General features: G+C 38.8%; 3 protein-coding genes across 4 annotated transcripts in view; 1 reads left to right on the forward strand and 2 right to left on the reverse strand.

Moving 5' to 3' along the window:
• Positions 1–32: 32 nt before the first annotated feature.
• Positions 33–6763, reverse strand: LOC131954396 (DNA polymerase epsilon subunit 3). 2 transcript variants are annotated; one of them, XM_059318029.1, is made up of 5 exons: positions 6727–6763; positions 1642–1806; positions 1184–1269; positions 909–1027; positions 33–450 (listed from the first exon to the last, which is right to left on the reverse strand). In XM_059318029.1, exons 2-5 carry the CDS (start codon positions 1705–1707, stop codon positions 233–235), a joined length of 489 nt encoding a protein of 162 aa, XP_059174012.1. In that variant the 5' UTR covers positions 1708–1806; positions 6727–6763; the 3' UTR covers positions 33–232. The 2 variants fall into 2 exon arrangements, with proteins under 2 accessions (XP_059174012.1, XP_059174011.1); XM_059318028.1 differs by lacking the exon at positions 6727–6763 and adding an exon at positions 4226–4327.
• Positions 6544–10881, forward strand: LOC131954395 (alpha-(1,3)-fucosyltransferase C-like). Its single transcript, XM_059318027.1, has 4 exons — positions 6544–6603; positions 7949–8156; positions 9163–9980; positions 10596–10881. Exons 2-4 carry the CDS (start codon positions 7991–7993, stop codon positions 10773–10775), a joined length of 1164 nt encoding a protein of 387 aa, XP_059174010.1. The 5' UTR covers positions 6544–6603; positions 7949–7990; the 3' UTR covers positions 10776–10881.
• Positions 10882–13683: 2802 nt separating this feature from the next.
• Positions 13684–18111, reverse strand: part of LOC131954408 (uncharacterized) — a 9912-nt gene continuing 5484 nt past the window's right edge. The window contains exons 3-5 of the mRNA XM_059318062.1: positions 16406–16594; positions 15425–15588; positions 13684–14116 (exon numbers count right to left, since the gene is read on the reverse strand). Coding sequence (XP_059174045.1) covers positions 13868–14116; positions 15425–15588; positions 16406–16594 — 602 coding nt within the window. The 3' untranslated portion in view covers positions 13684–13867. The remainder of the gene's footprint in view (positions 14117–15424; positions 15589–16405; positions 16595–18111) is intronic.

Here is an 18111-nt window from a genome sequence, read left to right on the forward strand (position 1 = left end):
TTTTTTTTAAATTTTGAATTTATTTACAAATATCTAATACAATCAAAATGGTATGAATAATGAAGCAATGTAAATTCCTAGCATACATTCATGCAATTCAAAATGTCTCAGTCTTCGCACATATTTCTTATTCAAACTGTCAACAAGCCCCCCCCCCTCCACACAGTAACATTACCTCAATTTTCTGTCACATAAAAAAAAAACCACACCACTCATCCCTAACACACCCACATCAATCATCCACATCCTCCACAATTTCTGGGCTGCTCTCACTGGTGTCATTGTTTAATGTGATTTCAAAGTCTGCGCTTTTAGACTGGCCAGCTGCTGTGTCATCTTCATCACTGACTTCCTCCACGTCCTTGTCACTGTCCTCTATGATCTCCGGGGCAGCAGGGGCTGGCTTGGGTGCTTTGTCTTTCTTTTTCTCAGATTTCTCCAAGCGGAAAGCTGTTTGATTACATGAGGAATACAATACAAACATATAGTTTCCATTTCTGTACAGGTCAATAAAATAAGCTTGTTGGTTGGTATAAAATGCACTGAGAACAATACAGTATCCTTTGAGAAGTTTTTTTCATATTGTATAGCAGGTACGCTAAAGATAACGGCGATAGCAAAAAAAAAAATTCAAATGCACCTTGCTGATGTTTCAATTAATACTACATTCGTCCATTAATTTTAATGAACAGGGATATTTTTAAAATATGTTAAAATTAATACAATTCAGGGAATTATCATCATGATAATTGTGAGAGATTGAGTAATGACAAGAGACCCTCCGTAAAGTACGTTATTAGTTTGGCGTGCCTTAAAAGATATGCTTGTTGATTAAGCAGGTGACAATAGCACTTTACATGGAATGTTGAGAGGAAGGTTACAATCCAGCCAACTAAGTAAGCCCCTACCTTCTTGGCACTGCTGCAGAGGTTCAATAAACTGCTCAAACTCCATGTCTTCCATAGCACTTAATACATCCTGGGCATTGATTGTTTTTCGTTTGTTTTTTACAGCAAAGTTATTGGAACTAAAATACACAATACAAATTTTGTCCAAAGTTATTTATTTAAGGAGGAGAAATGAGTTATTTATTAAAAACCAAAAGTGTAAACATTTGATCTAGACAAAAATAAAAGCCTATCCAATTAGTAGTTAATAATGCAAAACCTTTAAAAATACATACCAAGACGTAGCATACAGAACAAATACACTGGCAGCTTTAGATATAGCTAGCCTGGCTTCCTTAGAAACATTGACACCCTCTGGGATCTAGTTGCAGACATTAACAAATGTTAGTTTCATTATATAGAAAAACATACTTGAGTGGATTGTACATTAGATAAAGTTTCTAATATATACACAGATCCTTCAGATAATGAAACCTGTAACTAATCAACATACACACACATTCTATTTATAAAGAGGATTGTAAATGTGTTTAAAATTAAACATATAAACTTACATTCTATCTTTGAGTAACAGTAACACTAGTTATTGCAAACAAGCAAATAAATACTATTATTTGCATGATTAATTACTATACGGCATATTATTAAAGCCACTGAATTATTACAGAATAGATTTTAAACACAAAACGAACATACCAGAAGAGAGAAGTGAAGACAATATATTGGAACTTACTGCATCTTTAATTATTCGGGTGACCACTGCATTGGGCAAATTTAAATCTTCTGGTCTTTCAGCCATGCTACTTCATGAAAGTTTACAAACTAGCCACCTTGATATTTGTGCAGATTCAAAACTTCTAGATAGTTGACAGTTTAGAATACTTTACTTACAACTTGCCTGTTAAAGAAAAAAAATAACAATCTTGATATTGAATATTATGAAACAGTTTAAAAACAACAGATAATGTACTTTAATGTAGGCCTATAACCAAGTAACAAAGGTTTTTTTTTTTGTAGCATAAAAGTTAAGTCACAAGAAATTTAAAACATTGACTTCTAGCGAGGTAAGGATAAAATGGAAGATATGAAACGGCAAGGCAGTGAAATGCAAGAAAGGTGTAAAAACCACCAATAGATTAATATCCTGGGTGGGGATTAAATGTGAACATATTTTCAACAATTTTACCATCCAAATTTTAAATTGCCAATATTTGAAAATGAACTTTGATTGATGCAGATTTGAAATACATAAGATTGTTTTTTCATCTGCACCAAACATATGTCAAGTCTAGTGTTTATAAACAGATTTTTACAGAATGAACCAATAATTGATCAACTTCTTTCTATTGTGTCGACTTAGAGTACCACCTTGTTCAAAGTCACTTTTCAATTGTGAATTAGGCGCAAGTTTTATTTTAATTGATGTTGATTCTTATTGATTTGGTGACTTAAATTATAATTAATGGCTAGGGTTAGTAGACAGATTATTTTCATTTTTATCTAGATTCTACTGGGTGTTGGTAAATTGCATGGTGAGATATGGGGAGGGGGTAAATTGCGAAAAGGGTGCAAAAACCGCCGGTCATGTGACATTTTTGTCTCACATCTGACCCCCACCTGATACTTATGCGGGATGGGGTAAAATGCGAAGATGTCTGTGAAAATGATACTGCACCTGATTTACAATGAACTTTAATGCAGGCTTCAGACATTTTGTTTGTATTGTTATAATGTTATCTTACAACTTTGATTTTTCTGTTGCTAGACATGCTGATGATTTATCAACTTTATTCTTTTATGTCAACTAAGAATACCACCTTGTTTGAAACTGCCGGAAAACATATGTTGTATTGTTGTAAAGAAATTTTATAGTATTACCGCTGCCTATGATGTATTTTTTTCATATCAATATCAATTTTGTTGATTTTTTAAAATATTTATAATTGAAATTACCAAATAAAAAATAAATTAGGCTTACACTTTTTAAATTGTTTATTTATACTTCTACGCTTTCTACAAGTACAACACTCAGTGGTGTAGCGAGGTTGGGTGTCACCCGGTGCGACACTTAATGGTGGTCACCCCCCCCCCCCCCCCCCCCAGAGGCATAGCGACCCTTCCCGGGGACAAACTTTTAAACTTTCGATTAGCAACCCCCCCTCAAGTTTTCGATTTGCACCCCCTACTCCCTCAAGTTTTCGATTTGCACCCCCTCAAACTTTCGATTTGCACCCCCCCCCCCTCAAGTTTTTCTCTATATATTTTGCTATTTTTTGCCTTGGTGTCACCCCCCTAAATGGTGTCACCCCGGTGCCGTCCGCACCCCGCCCCCCCCCTCGCTACGCCTCTGAAAACACTACAATATGTCAAAGATCGGAAGGTATTAGCCTTCATTCAATGTGGCTAAATATTTCTCCCGCTGACAAGATTTTACAAACTCACAATTGCCCCAAGCACGTTTGTCATATTGCTATTGCTCAGGCTATAACCTATGTTACAGTTTTTATATGCACTGACTGTAACCCCTCAAACGGCTGTAATTTGCTAGCGAAGACAAGAAAAAGTGAGCGTGCGAGAAGCAGGCGACAATGTTTTGATTTTTTAAAAAATTTAAACTAGATCTCAGGCAAAAAAAAAAAAAGAACAACATATACAACAGTCGTGATAGATCTATCTATATCTATTTGTTTAGTTTGTTCTTCTCACACATCTAGAGAAAAAGCGAACCACTAAAAGCATGAAACAAAAAAATGTCTGGCTATTTAATTTATCTATTAATCTGCAGATATATCTCGCATTTTCTTATCTCAATTTACTGTCTTGCTATTTCGCGCTTTGCACTTTACCAACACCCGATTGTATCTCTCTTAAACTAGAGTCAGATTGACATAGAGTTTCTAACCATAAAAGTAAACTACTTGAGATTAGTGATTACATTACTTAGGCCTTAGGCCTAACTAACCAGTAGCAGTCTACTAGAATAGTATAATAGTAGTTACTAGTAGTAGTAGCACTATAAGTATATAATAATATATTAGTGATTTAGTGAGTGTTAAGTGTAGTAGTAATAGTACAGTGAGTCAGTGTACAGTACAGTAACAGTACAGTACTACAGTAGATCTACACTAGTAGTAGTACAGTACTTAAGTATTACTAACTACAACAACACCTAGCCTAGTCCTAACGTCACACTTATTTCTGGAAGAGTCTATTATGAGACATCGGTATCTTCAATTACATTAGAATTTGGCATTAATAGCCTATAATGGTAACACAAATGTAAATGATAATCTAGATATCTAGAATGTTAAGTCTACCCATTAAAGAAGAAATAAACTTTTGTTAGTCTCCATTCATATTTATTTTTTGTTAAAGTGCCAGTTACGATTGTTGAAACGTTGCCACGGTTTGTAGATTTAGTTTTTGTCCAGATCATAACTGTTAACCGGTGTTTCACTTTGATATGCTTAATATTTAGTATCTCAATGAATATAACATTGCCTTCTGATTAAAAGAGTCTAAATGATTTGAAAAAAAATACAAATAAAAATTTCAAATTAAAGTTGCCAAACAGCTGAAATTTCCGCATCTAAGCCTAAGTGGCAACTGTGTTTGGCTGATTCCAGGCGGGAAAAGCACCGTTGACAGAGTGCTCTGCTAGGCTCATTTCAACGCCAAAGATAGACATAGACATAGCCCAATATGATATCGTTCTAGAAATGGCGAAGTCTTTTTAGCCACACGGGAGCCGAGCCCACTGCTCCTCACGGCATCGAATCGCCTCGCCTTACAGTGCACCAGACATTTCGACATTTAAAATTTTCTGAAGGGGGGGGGGGGGGTCGACGATTTTAAAAATATAACACCGCCCCCCCCCCCCCCCACCCCAGGCGATAGAATTAGAAGGGCAACCATTCTTTTATTCTTCCCTCTTTAAACTTTTAGCAACAGAACAAAGATGCTCCCCTTCAATCGCCAATGAATGAAGATCTCAAGAAGTGGTGAAAAATCACTCAAAACTTGAAAGAAACCACTGAATAAGATCTTATACATACGTATAAAATTTTGTCCACCTACCTAAAACGGTACTTGTACTTAACTTATCGGTATTTTAGAAACAAAAGATTGATTAAAGTACCACTTCTAGATATCGGAGGTCGCTAAAAAATTGAAAGTAATCCAAGTATATGATCTTAACTTACGTATACAATTTCATCTACCTAACTGCAACAGTAGACCCACTCAAATTATCGGCTTTTAAGAAACCGGAGTAAATACCACTGCCGACAACCGAAAATCGCTAAAAACGTGATATATTACAACAGATTTTCATTTGTTATAATACCTATGTATGAAATTTCGTCAAGCGAACTGAAACGGTAGGCTATGCTCATGTTATCTTGTTCACATTCACAGACATGCTTGAGAAAGTATTGCAAAACTAAGTTTTCCCGACGGAGGAAGGTCTAAAGCATCGAGTCTTGGGGGAAAAAATTCGATTGTTCACACGATTTTAATACTTCTTCTAGGCCTATATTCTGTCTACGCGAAAGTAGAACAGTGTCAGTAGAACGTGAAAACGGTGAAATACGGAGTGATACAGTGTGTGGACAGTGTTTCTTCCAGACTTTTTTCTCCGGGGGGGGGGGGCACTTGAGATTTTCGGGGTGGAGGGGGGGGCGGACACTATTTAAAGTATATATTTTCTATATAAATTATATACATTTCATTTCGTTCGGGGGGCGGTCAAAATGTTTCGGGGGGGGGGGGGGGGGGGCAACCCCCCCCCCCCCCCCCCCCCCCGAAGAGATGCCTGGAAGAAACTGTGTATGGACATTGAAGGTCTGTTGATGTTCGTGTTATTCTTGGAACAGTGATTATTCATCAAGAAATAAAGTGTTGTAATCTCAAATCTTCAGTCAGGGTGTGATTGTTTACATGAATTGGATGACAGAGCCAAATGAGGTGTCCCCAGCTTCACGGCCCAATTCCTAAGCCGTGGACGAATACAAGACAGGTGGTTACACACCTCTGTCGCATGTGGGCGCTGCCAGAAGGGGTTGAACAAAACCTAACAAAGAACATCACACATCTGTCACATACACTCACAAACACATACAGACAGACATTCACACAGACAGACACACACACACACACACACACATATATATATATATATATATATATATATATATATATATATATATATATATATATATATATATATATATATATATATATATAAACATATATATATATATATATATATATATATATATAAACGTATATATATATATATATATTGATGTCAGGCAAACTGTACCTAGGGGCCTATAGGTGAACGATCTCTAGCCCTGGACACCTGGCTCCAAGAGCCATACCCTGGCAAACCGCCTCAGACAGCGGGCCAAACCACATGAGGGGGTGATGCTAACACATCATCACTGGGCTAAACGCCGTTAATAAAACTGAGCTGTAGGGGCCTACAACTCTATAACCCCAGGAGACCACGAGAAACTAAATGTCCCTATTGCTATCAATGAGTATCAACAATGACACAGAAATCCTCGCCCATGCGTCCTTGATTTCTCTGGCACTGGCTCGCGCTGTGTGTGAGCGCCTCTCGTCTATTTTTAGTTCCCGCGGTGCTTCCATCATGGCAGACGAGATAGGCCGAATCTAGCAGACGAATACTGTAAGTCATTATTTCTCCATTAGACGATGTGTAATTTAAAACTCAAGTAACCTTAAAAAATGGAAATAACTGCTGTTGGTGAATTTAAACATAATCTACTATTGGTGATATCAATGTACTCACTCAAGAGGTTCAATGCATTACCTAGATTCGACCATTCATTTAAAACATAGCGCAAACCTAAAAGAAAAAAGAAAGAAATCATATTCATCACCCAAACCAATGCCGTATAATCGTATATATTTTTTTGTAAACAATTTGGTGTACGTCGTGTAGATTTTATTTTGTTTCTCCAGAATTGTACTGGCAACCTACGATATATGCCTACATATCCATTGTATTTGGCTATTTCGGGTACTACAAGAAATATAGGCCAAATCATCATTATTGTATAAATATTCAGTTAATTAATTTGGCCTATCTTAAACGACAGCGAACTAGCTCACACCGCTGACGTTTCTCATTAGGACGGATGACCAACCAATGACGCTCAGGTTATTACATGTGTGACCTATAAGCTTGCTATTTTTAGAATTTTTTTTACTGCTGAGTTTGCTGTGCCATATCACAGGTCAGGTTAAATTGTATTACAAAAGAGACGGCATTCATCGAAAAATTCTCGACAAAACGGCCACGACATAATGGCCACGACAAAACGGCCACGACATAATGGCCACGACAAAATGGCCACGACGTAAATCAACAGTAATAAATCAAAATCCCTTAGGCCTATATATAATGCAAAACAAGATTACAACGCTCTCTGCCAATGATAAAAAGTCGTCCATAGATTTAGTAATGCATCTCTTCTGGAAAGGGGGGGGGGGGGGGAATCTCAATCTAACACTAATGGCATGTGCATCATATCTCGATCTAATTATGCTAGTATGTGCATCATATGTCAGTCCCACAATGCTATTGACAGTCCCACAATGCTATTGACAGTCCCACAATGCTATTGACAGTCCCACAATGCTATTGACAGTCTTACAATGCTATTGACAGTCTCACAATGCTATTGACGGTCCCACAATGCTATTGACAGTCCCACAATGCTATTGACAGTCCCACAATGCTATTGACAGTCCCACAATGCTATTGACAGTCCCAAAATGCTATTGACAGTCCCACAATGCTATTGACAGTCCCACAATGCTATTGACAGCCTTACAATGCTATTGACGGTCCCACAATGCTATTGACAGTCCCACAATGCTATTGACAGTCCCACAGTGCTATTGACAGTCCCACAGTGCTATTGACAGTCTCACAATACTATTGACAGTCCCACAATGCTATTGACAGTCCCACAATGCTATTGACAGTCCCACAATGCTATTTACAGGGATCAGATGAACCCCCACCGACTAAACCCTAGACCTGGAGCATGAGGCTGATCCCAACACAGACCCAGATGAGGCTGATCCCAACACAGACCCAGATGAGGCTGACCCCGTTAAAGGTCGCCTTTCTACTGGGGTCAGTGCTAGCCTTGGTCATCTGGTGTTGTGGCGGCTGGCGAAGTGGCTGGTGGAACCTCGGTGTTATCAAAGGTAATGGTGGGACCTCGGTGTTATCAAAGGTAATGGTGGGACCTCAGTGTTATCAAAGGTAATGGTGGGACCTCGGTGTTATCAAAGGTAATGGTGGGACCTCGGTGTTATCAAAGGTAATGGTGGGACCTTAATGTTATCAAAGGTAATGGAACCTCAGTGTTATCAAAGGTAATGGTGGGACCTCAGTGTTATCAAAGGTAATGGTGGGACCTCAGTGTTATCAAAGGTAATGGTGGGACCTCAGTGTTATCAAAGGTAATGGTGGGACCTCAGTGTTATCAAAGGTAATGGTGGGACCTCAGTGTTTTCAAAGGTAATGGTGGGACCTCGGTGTTATCAAAGGTAATGGTGGGACCTCAGTGTTATCAAAGGTAATGGTGGGACCTCGGTGTTATCAAAGGTAAACTGTGAAGTTGTCAGGGGATATTTTTTGGCCACACTTTAGGATACTTAGTTGGCCTCAATAGGGCGGGTGTCATCCGTTGCGGTCCGCACCCCCGCCCCCGCCGCGCGACGCCTCTTATGATAGATAGGCCTACACTGGTCCAATTACTTGTGTGACATGTCAGTGTTGAATACAGTTTGTCACATTTATTGACAATAACGTAGCCAATATCCACCGTGTTAAATTTTAAGTTATTCATCTGGCACATCATGGGGCAGAAGAAGTAGAGTTTACCTGTTTCTATGACATCGGCATAGTGTGGCCAGCACTATGCCCAGCCGCCTTTACTGACCCAACATGATTAAGGTACGCAGGGTAGGGAGCTGGTTGGTCTCAAGACGTCCTTCGGGATTCGAACTCGGGACTTCCGGGTTAGTAGCCGTGCGCTCTATAGCCCGACAAGCCCATCGCCCCTGTATTAGTACTTAACAAATAAAACTTTAATTCTGTAGACCTGAACATCATGCATCAAATACCCCCGCCCCCCCCCTCCCCCCCCCCCCAACTACGGCAATGTGTTAATGTTATAGAAAGTCATTACTAAACTATAATCAATAGCTCTACCAGAATCAGACAACAAGACGAAAGGGCTACTCTTCTTACACTTCCCTGACTACTATGGGATCGAAACCATCCTAGGCACAGCTTTCTTCAGCAGCTGTGCTAAAAAATGTTACATAACCACCAACTCCAGCAGACTTGACGACGCCGACGCCGTTCTCTTCTACTCCCACCACCAGCAGCAACACACCCCCCTGGATCCCGCCAAAAAAAACCCGAACCAAAAGTGGATTTTCTTCGCGTCAGAGAGCCCGGCCAACTCCCACCCCCTCAACATCTCCACCCCCGCCTGGCGGTGTAAGTTCGACTGGACCATGACCTACAGGTACGACTCGGATTTCTTCCACGGCTACGGCCGGTTGTCCAGACGTTACGTGCCCGCGTCATTTGAACAGAAGACCGCAGACGTGAAAAAATGGAAAGAAAATTTCCGCACCAAAACTCGCCTCGTGGCTTGGTTTGTCAGTAATTGTAAGACGGAGAGTTTCCGGGAGAAGTATGTGGAGCAGTTGTCGAGGTACATTCCTGTGGATGTGTACGGTAACTGTGGGAGCCTGAAGTGTGAGGACAGGAGGAGGTGTCTGGAGATGCTCACCCACAGGTACAAGTTCTACCTGGCCTTTGAGAATAGCCTGTGTACGGATTACGTCACGGAGAAGCTGTTCAATGTTTTCAAACTCAACTCGGTCGTTCCCGTCGTGAGGGGTGGGGCTGACTACAGAAAACATTTCCCCCCGGGGTCGGTCATTGACACCAACGACTTCCCGTCCCCGGAGAGGCTGGCCTCGTTTCTAAAGCATTTGGCTCAGAACGAGGTAAGGTTTTTATAAACAGACCGTTTGCGATAAAATCATGTTGCTATTGATACAATGTTAATGAAATATTAATATTTATTTTTTAAATTAAAAATCTGATCAATGTACCTAATTTCGAAAGTAATTTGCAAAAATCTCCTGAATCAACTTGTGATTTGCGATGTTTTCGGCAAAATCAATATTTGATAACAGCCATCAATGAGATTAATTTTTACGCTGGTTAAGGGGAAACTACTCAATTAATACTGTCGAAATTAGTGTCGTCATGTATTGACTTCCCTTTAGTGCAGGGCGAAAATAACCAAAACTAATTCTTCTAAAACGGCAGATTTGTAAAATCTACTTTAAGAAAATGTTGTTTTTAAAACTTTTTTATATAATAAAGCAATACACAAGATTCAAAACGGAAACACGTATTTAAAAAGATGAATGGCCACATGAGCAGTTGAATTTAGCTAAGTCTTCATAGATACGAGTTTAGCAGAGTGTTAACAAAATAAAAAATATTTCATACATCTAAAAATATTATTCATTTAAATTTTTACCATGAACTTAATTAATTATCAAATTCAGCATTAATGAACATAATCAATGAGGGCAACTGTTTGGTTCCAGAGTGCTTATGTGGAAAAGCTCCAGTGGTCCTGGGATTATCAAGTCCTGGGTCCCAGCATGCCCCTGTGTCAGATCTGCCAGTTGCTACACAGCCCCCACACGGCGCCCTGCGTTTATCAAGACGTCGCCCATTGGTGGGCCAAAGACACGTGCTATAAACCACGTGACCTGCCCACTTAGTAAACACACTGCCTAAAAATATGTTCCAGAATGATCAAATTATGCTGCATGTTGTTTTTTGCAGCTAATAAAGCCATAATTTATTGAAGATTTGAAGAAAAAAAACTCTGTACTATATATGTTAAAATGTGTTATTAAATTGGTTTTTATCATTAAAATATTTTATTTTAAACTTTCTTTCCTCGTTCTGAAGAGTTCAGTATTGGTGTTGCCTTACAGAAATTCATTGAGCAAGTCAAACACTTGCCGGTTTCGGAACAAACCATTTCTTCTTCGTCTTCCCTATTGGTCTATGGCAGATTCAATTCAACTCGCTAGCTGCTTAATATGACCCGTGGTAAAATGACCCGAGAAAATGGCTCAGACAAAACAGTCCCTAAAACGATAATTGACAATAGGAATTAAGTTAAAGTAGCCCCGACGATAAACTGTTGATACCTGACCTAGCAACGCCACTGGTCTAGCATATCCGGGCTTCATACACCCACGAAAGATAACTGTCATATACAGGTTTCAAATACTCACAAGGGAGGTTAGTCATATCCGGGCTTCATACACCCACGAAAGAGAACTGTCATATACAGGTTTCAAATACTCACAAGGGAGGGAAGTCATATCCGGGCTTCATACACCCACGAAAGAGAACTGTCATATACAGGTTTCAAATACTCACAAGGGAGGTTAGTCATATCCGGGCTTCATACACCCACGAAAGAGAACTGTCATATACAGGTTTCAAATACTCACAAGGGAGAGAAGTCATATCCGGGCTTCATACACCCACGAAAGAGAACTGTCATATACAGGTTTCAAATACTCACAAGGGAGGTTAGTCATATCCGGGCTTCATACACCCACGATGAAGTAAAGTATATATTCACGTATAGACAATGCTTCATCGGGATGGGGCCCTCGCGAATATGCTGCCCTCTGTCTAAGTAATGGAAACTTGTATATTTACTCGATCGAGATGGGGCCCTCGCGAATATGCTGCCCTCTGTCTAAGTAATGGAAACTTGTATATTGACTCGATCGAGATGGGGCCCTCGCGAATATTCTGCCCTCTGTCTAAGTAATGGAAACTTGTATATTGACTCGATCGGGATGGGGCCCTCGCGAATATTCTGCCCTCTGTCTAAGTAATGGAAACTTGTATATTGACTCGATCGGGATGGGGCCCTCACGAATATTCTGCAAAAATGCAGGCTTTGCAGTAGCCTTCTTATTTCCTGATGTTTCGTTCACGCATAGAAATGCGCGGACTCTACAGAAAGCTCCAGTATATATCTGTAATATAACGCTGATGGTAGTGTGTCAGTCCTTTCTTCCTTCCTTCCTTCCGTCATCGCTATAGATTTTAGAAGTATCTCCCTGGGCGCGGACGCCCGGGAAAACGTGGTGTTTGGCGGCGGTTTAAATTACGCCTTGGGTTCAGGGAGGAGAGATGGCTGGGCGGACGAAGGTGAGAACTTTGGCCCTTAATTTTTTTACCGTAATTTAATTTTTGTGATCCATATTCGCACCAAGGTGCTACCGACACCCGCGCGCAGCGCGGTGCGTTGAAGAAATATCCGCCCCAATGCGGGGACCCCCTTCCGCGCGCAGCGCGGTAATAATGGTATAAGGGTTTGGGTTTGGGTTTAGTTTTGGGTTTAGTTTTGTTCTATTCACTAACGCAAACGCAACACACATAACATAAACACAACTTAAGTGCAAACATAAACGCATAATCCTCACAGTCTAGCCCGGGGCGCCAAATCGCATCCTGCCGAGGCACCGGCGGAACCGCCAGATTCAACTTAGTAAAAGACTATTATACCCCTGTGACCTACTTAGGTCTTCTTTTTTAATAGTTTAATTTTATTAATATTTTAAATGGCCTTGAGCTGTCTGCTGTTTAAACTAAGAAATGTTCCACCAGACTCATGTGATAGTATTCACAACTGTGTTCGTGTGACTCGTGTTTGGCTCCATCCCCCAATGGTCCATGGCATTGATGTCAACATCCCATAATTTTAGAGTAGTATATAAAGGAGGAATTTTCCAAACACGAAGCGCCCCACAAGACACCCACTCAGAGAGAGAGCCACGTCGCCATGTTGTACTTTGTAGATTAAGCAGTAATTATCTCTAGGTTCCAGTGTATTCAGTATTTTTCTGTATCTTAATTTTCATAACGTGTAGGTTGAGTCATTTAGATAATGTATCCAGTGTTAATTGTAGAAAGAAGTGTTTGTGATTTCCATAAAATTGTAAGTTGGCTTTTAAATAAGTGTATAGTTTTTGGATTGTATTTTATTATTTAAACTTGTTTGCTTTTTAGAAGGTTTTTTTAGATTGATTAAAAGTTCTATTAGTTTTAAAAGGTCTTTGTATTTATAGTTAACCCTAGACATTTGATTTCGAGTCTACGAAGAGTTTTTGTTTCTTGTAATCTGTTATAGTTTCTTATAATTCATCAGTCTAGAACCATCCCAAAAGAATACGGGAGTTACGTAATATTTATCAGTGACAGATACCCCTACTTATCCATAAAATAAACAAAAGGCAGTAGTTATATTCTAACAATGATGTTCCCTTGTACGTCCGCATAATTAGCATTCACATTTTTTTTAAATTAGCGTGAGTTGAATTTATTTTTTAAATTACATCCCTTGGCAAAATTATAAAACATTCTAGCAGGTACCCAGTCGATATGACCCGTGGTATAAAGTCCTCAAGAAATCGCCACTGACACAATAATCCCTAAAACGGTTATCGACCAAAGGATTAAGATAAGGTAACTCTACAGAAGACCCTCGACATAAGTCTCACACTATGTTCTCACAACAAGTCAGCACCTCGCCCATCTGTTACACGAAAACAAATTTCCCACAACCAAACGTTAAAGATTAAATTAAGATTCAGATTCATAATGGATTTTTTTTTATTCCTAAAAATAAGATATTTAAACATAAGACTAATATGTATGCATGATTACTCCATCTTCTTTACTCAGTACAACACAACAATGGGACATCCCATTTCTTTTCACTGTTTGAAGTCCAGCTGATGACGTCATATCCGCTCAGCCATCTTGTCTGACGTCTTTATTAACCATTGAATGGGCGGGTGGTCTGAGGCCTGCCGGTGGTGGGGTAGTCGCCCCCCAGGGGAGCGGTGCTGCGACCCCCGAGAAGTAGATCAATGAGGAGCTGGTAGGGGTTGACGCCCGCCCCGAAGTAGAGGGAGCAGGAGTTGTCCAGTGTCCTCAGGACAATGTCCCTGTGCTCCACGTACTCTTTGCCTCGGCAGACGTTCTGAAGGTTGACCCCTCGGGCGTCACGACAGCCACCAGCACCCTGAAATATATAGAATTATATATATATATATATATATATATATATATATATATATATATATATATATATATATATATATAAATATATATATATATATATATATATATATATATATATATATATATATATATATAGTGAGAGATAGAAAGCATATATATATATATATATATTTATATATATATATAATGTATATATATATATATATATATATATATATATATATATATATATATATATATATATATATATATATATATATATATATATATATATATATATATATATATATATATATATATATATATATATATATATATATATATATATATATATATATATATATATAGCTTATATTTGTGATTATAAAAATGTGTGCGTGTTTTTTTATATAATTAATAAAGACGGCGTGGTCGACGGGTAGAGTTAATGTCTGCTGAACCGAAAGCCTCGAGTATGTAGGACGTTCAAGTCTACCCAGCTTAGATGGGTAACTACCCCACGTTAGAGAATCCAAGGGGGTTGGGTATGTAGTGCTGACCACACTATCCCCATATGCTGACCATACTATCCCCATATGCTGACCACACTATCCCCATATGCTGACCATACTATCCCCATATGCTGACCATACTATCCCCATATGCTGACCAAAAATCCCCATATGCTGACCATACTATCCCCATATGCTGACCACACTATCCCCATATACTGACCACACTATCCCCATATGCTGACCACACTATCCCCATATGCTGACCACACTATCCCCATATGCTGACCACACTATCCCCATATGCTGACCACACTATCCCCATATGCTGACCACACTATCCCCATATGCTGACCACACTATCCCCATATGCTGACCCAGATGCGTAGCGAGGGGGAGGGACGGGATTGCGGACCGCACCGGGTGACACCATTTAGGGGGGTGACACCAAGGCAAAAAATAGCAAAATTTAAAGAGAAAATTTTGAGAGGGGGTGGGGTGCAAATCGCAAGCTTGAGGGAGGGGGGGTGCAAATCGAAAGTTTGAGGGGGGGGGGGAGTGCAAATCGAAAATTTGAAAGTTTGTACCCGGGAAGGGTCGCTACGTCTCTGGGGGGGGGTGACACCATTAAGTGCCGAACCGGGTGACACCCGACCTCGCTACGCCACTGTGCTGACCACAATATCCCCATATGCTGACCACACTATCCCCTTGTACACGGAGGTCTATGAAACAGATTAGCTCTACTCGACATTGTTAAAGTGACGTCATGTAGACGTGAGTACACCGTCACCAACAGATAGAAGGTCATGACCTACCTCGTTGAAGTACATGCCCTCCCCACAGAATGAGCACTGAGCGTACAGGTAGTTCAAGGAGCAGGTGAAGTAGGCGTTGCAGTAACGTTCATGGGGGACAACAAAAGCCCACTTGGGGTTGGACCCGGCTGGGGGGTTGAGGCAGATACGTGGGATACGGAGATCTGTAAAAACACGTTTAATTAGAAGCATTAGTTAGATATATAGCACACGAAGATCTGTAAAAATACGTTTAATTAGAGATATCAGATATATAGCATACGAAGATCTGTAAAAACACGTTTAATTAGAATCATCTTTTGCTGGCCATGTAAAACAAATCCTAGAATTATTTTTTAATATGGTTGAATCAAATTTTAATTACACTGTATATTTTCTTTACAAACTTTAAAAAAATTAATCTAGATATGACTTGTTTTAATGCTATATCTACACCCATCTCTTCAGTCCATCTTGATGTATGTGAGAAGAGGGTATCAGAGTAATTACGTGCAAATTAAACTCAGTAGAGATCAAAATTCCGATACGTAACTTGATATTGCCATACAGATACATAACTCTTCAATCTATTTAACTAACTGCAACATCAAATCAAAGCTTCCCCTTGTTTCTAGGCCTATGCACCAAATGTCCCCTGCTCTTGTCTACTACGACATTCTGTACTATGTCGCGTCAAATTCTCACTACATATATTCCATCAAGCAAATAAAACAGCTACAACTAAATTCTATCGTCAATACGAACTAACCATATAACCTTCTTAATAATTGTCTTTATCTTAATTTTTCATTAGTGCGGTCACATATGAATTTACGCTTGATACCATAATATACTAAGAAAATAAAAGTATTTTAAAAAAACAACAACTCCATTTTAAGATTTAATATATCTTTGGGTGTAGGGGGTTCTACATAACTATACAAACTTGTAAATAAATGCATAAAGAAAGAAGTGAATGTAATAACAAGAAGAGCTCCTTACTTCTTGCTGCCTCCTCGTTACAGTTGGGTCTGCTGGAGTCTAGAGGGTAGACACAGGTGCCGTTACGTGGGTCGAAGATGAGCTGGGGGCTGCAGTCTGAGAGGGTGGGTACCCCACCGTCACACTGCCAGTACTTTGTGCAGTCGTTCTGGTATTCGTAGTTCCTCATTTCATTGCTGGGACAGTTAACTGGACGGGAGGGACAGAGGCGTATCCAGGTTTTCGTTGTAGGGGGAGCGAAATGAGCAAAAAAAGGCGCCGAATTTTTAACACGTTCTATATACATGTATTTTATATATATATATATATATATATATATATATATATATATATATATATATATATATATATATATATATATATATATATATAATTACTAGCTGTATGTCATTACTTCGCTATGATGTAAAATAAATTGTTATTAGCACTTGAAGAAATAAGAAAAAAAACACAATATATATATATATATATATATATATATATATATATATATATATATATATATATATATATATATATATATATATGTATATATACTTCAACTAAAAACAATAAACGCAACACAATCTTTATTGTAATTCTTGTAAAAAAAATGTTTACATAAAATTCCTGGGACATTAATTAAGACAAGCGAAATAGGGGAAATAATCACGCTTTTAGTATAAATATGTATATATCTACATATTTAATTATAAATGTAAAAAAAAATCAATGATTGCTTTAGAATGTAATATGGTTGTTTAACAGTATTCGTGTTTTCATTTTTTTTGTCTACAATCAGAATTAAATATATCGTCATCATAAATGCTAAAGTATTATAGCATAATGGAAGTTTTTTTAAATCAGAGTTGGTATAAAAACACGCTTTAAATATTATAGAAAAACATGCGCAATAACAGCTTACATTTAACTAAAATTATTGGTCATTTTAGTTCAGATCATATATCTCACGGGTTCCCAACCTGGGGGTCGCGACCCCCCTGGGGGTCGCGAAGGTCTTTCTGGGGGGTCGCCAACTGGTATACTAAACCTTAGTAATTGAAAACAAAACTTAAATATTTAGAAGAATTTTTGAAATTCGGCTTCATTAACATCACTGGAAATGTAATAGAGAAGAAACAAAGCGCACTGTACAAAGTTGTTCTCAGTCACGCATCTATGAAATCTTCAAAACTAAAACGTCATTTGAGACGAGTCATTCGGAACACACACAAAATATATGGAATTCTTTCGTCGGTAAGAAGCTAGTTGCAAACGCCAGTGACTTGATCAAACAGGAAGTTTTCACCAGCATTAGTGCAAGCATCAAATAAAGTCGCGATAGAAAATGCCAAGCAAAAAAAAAAAAAAAAAAAAAAAAAGGAGAAAATCTCATCAAACGCTGCATGTACGTAAATGTTAAATAACACATTTTTATTGAAATTAAGCTTTCACCATTGTTTGCTTTTCAAGTTGATAAATCAACAGACGTGAGTTCGTGTTGGCAGTTGCTGGTCTGTGTCTATATTCATGCGGATGATAGCAAAGAAGAGTTGCTATTTTGTGGAGATAGCATCGAGAAAATAAAACGTTTTTTTTTTAAACGGTAGGACTAAAATGGGTTAGAACGGCTTTGGGGGTTTGCACGGATGGTGCGCCATCTATGTTTAGCTCAAAATCGGGCTTTCAGAAAACATAAAAGATTTAGCTCCCTAACCACTGCACTA

Source organism: Physella acuta, unplaced genomic scaffold, assembly GCF_028476545.2.
Source record: "Physella acuta isolate Inbredline_101_S28 unplaced genomic scaffold, ASM2847654v3 ptg000995l, whole genome shotgun sequence".
In the NCBI taxonomy this organism is placed as follows: Eukaryota; Metazoa; Mollusca; class Gastropoda; family Physidae; genus Physella; species Physella acuta.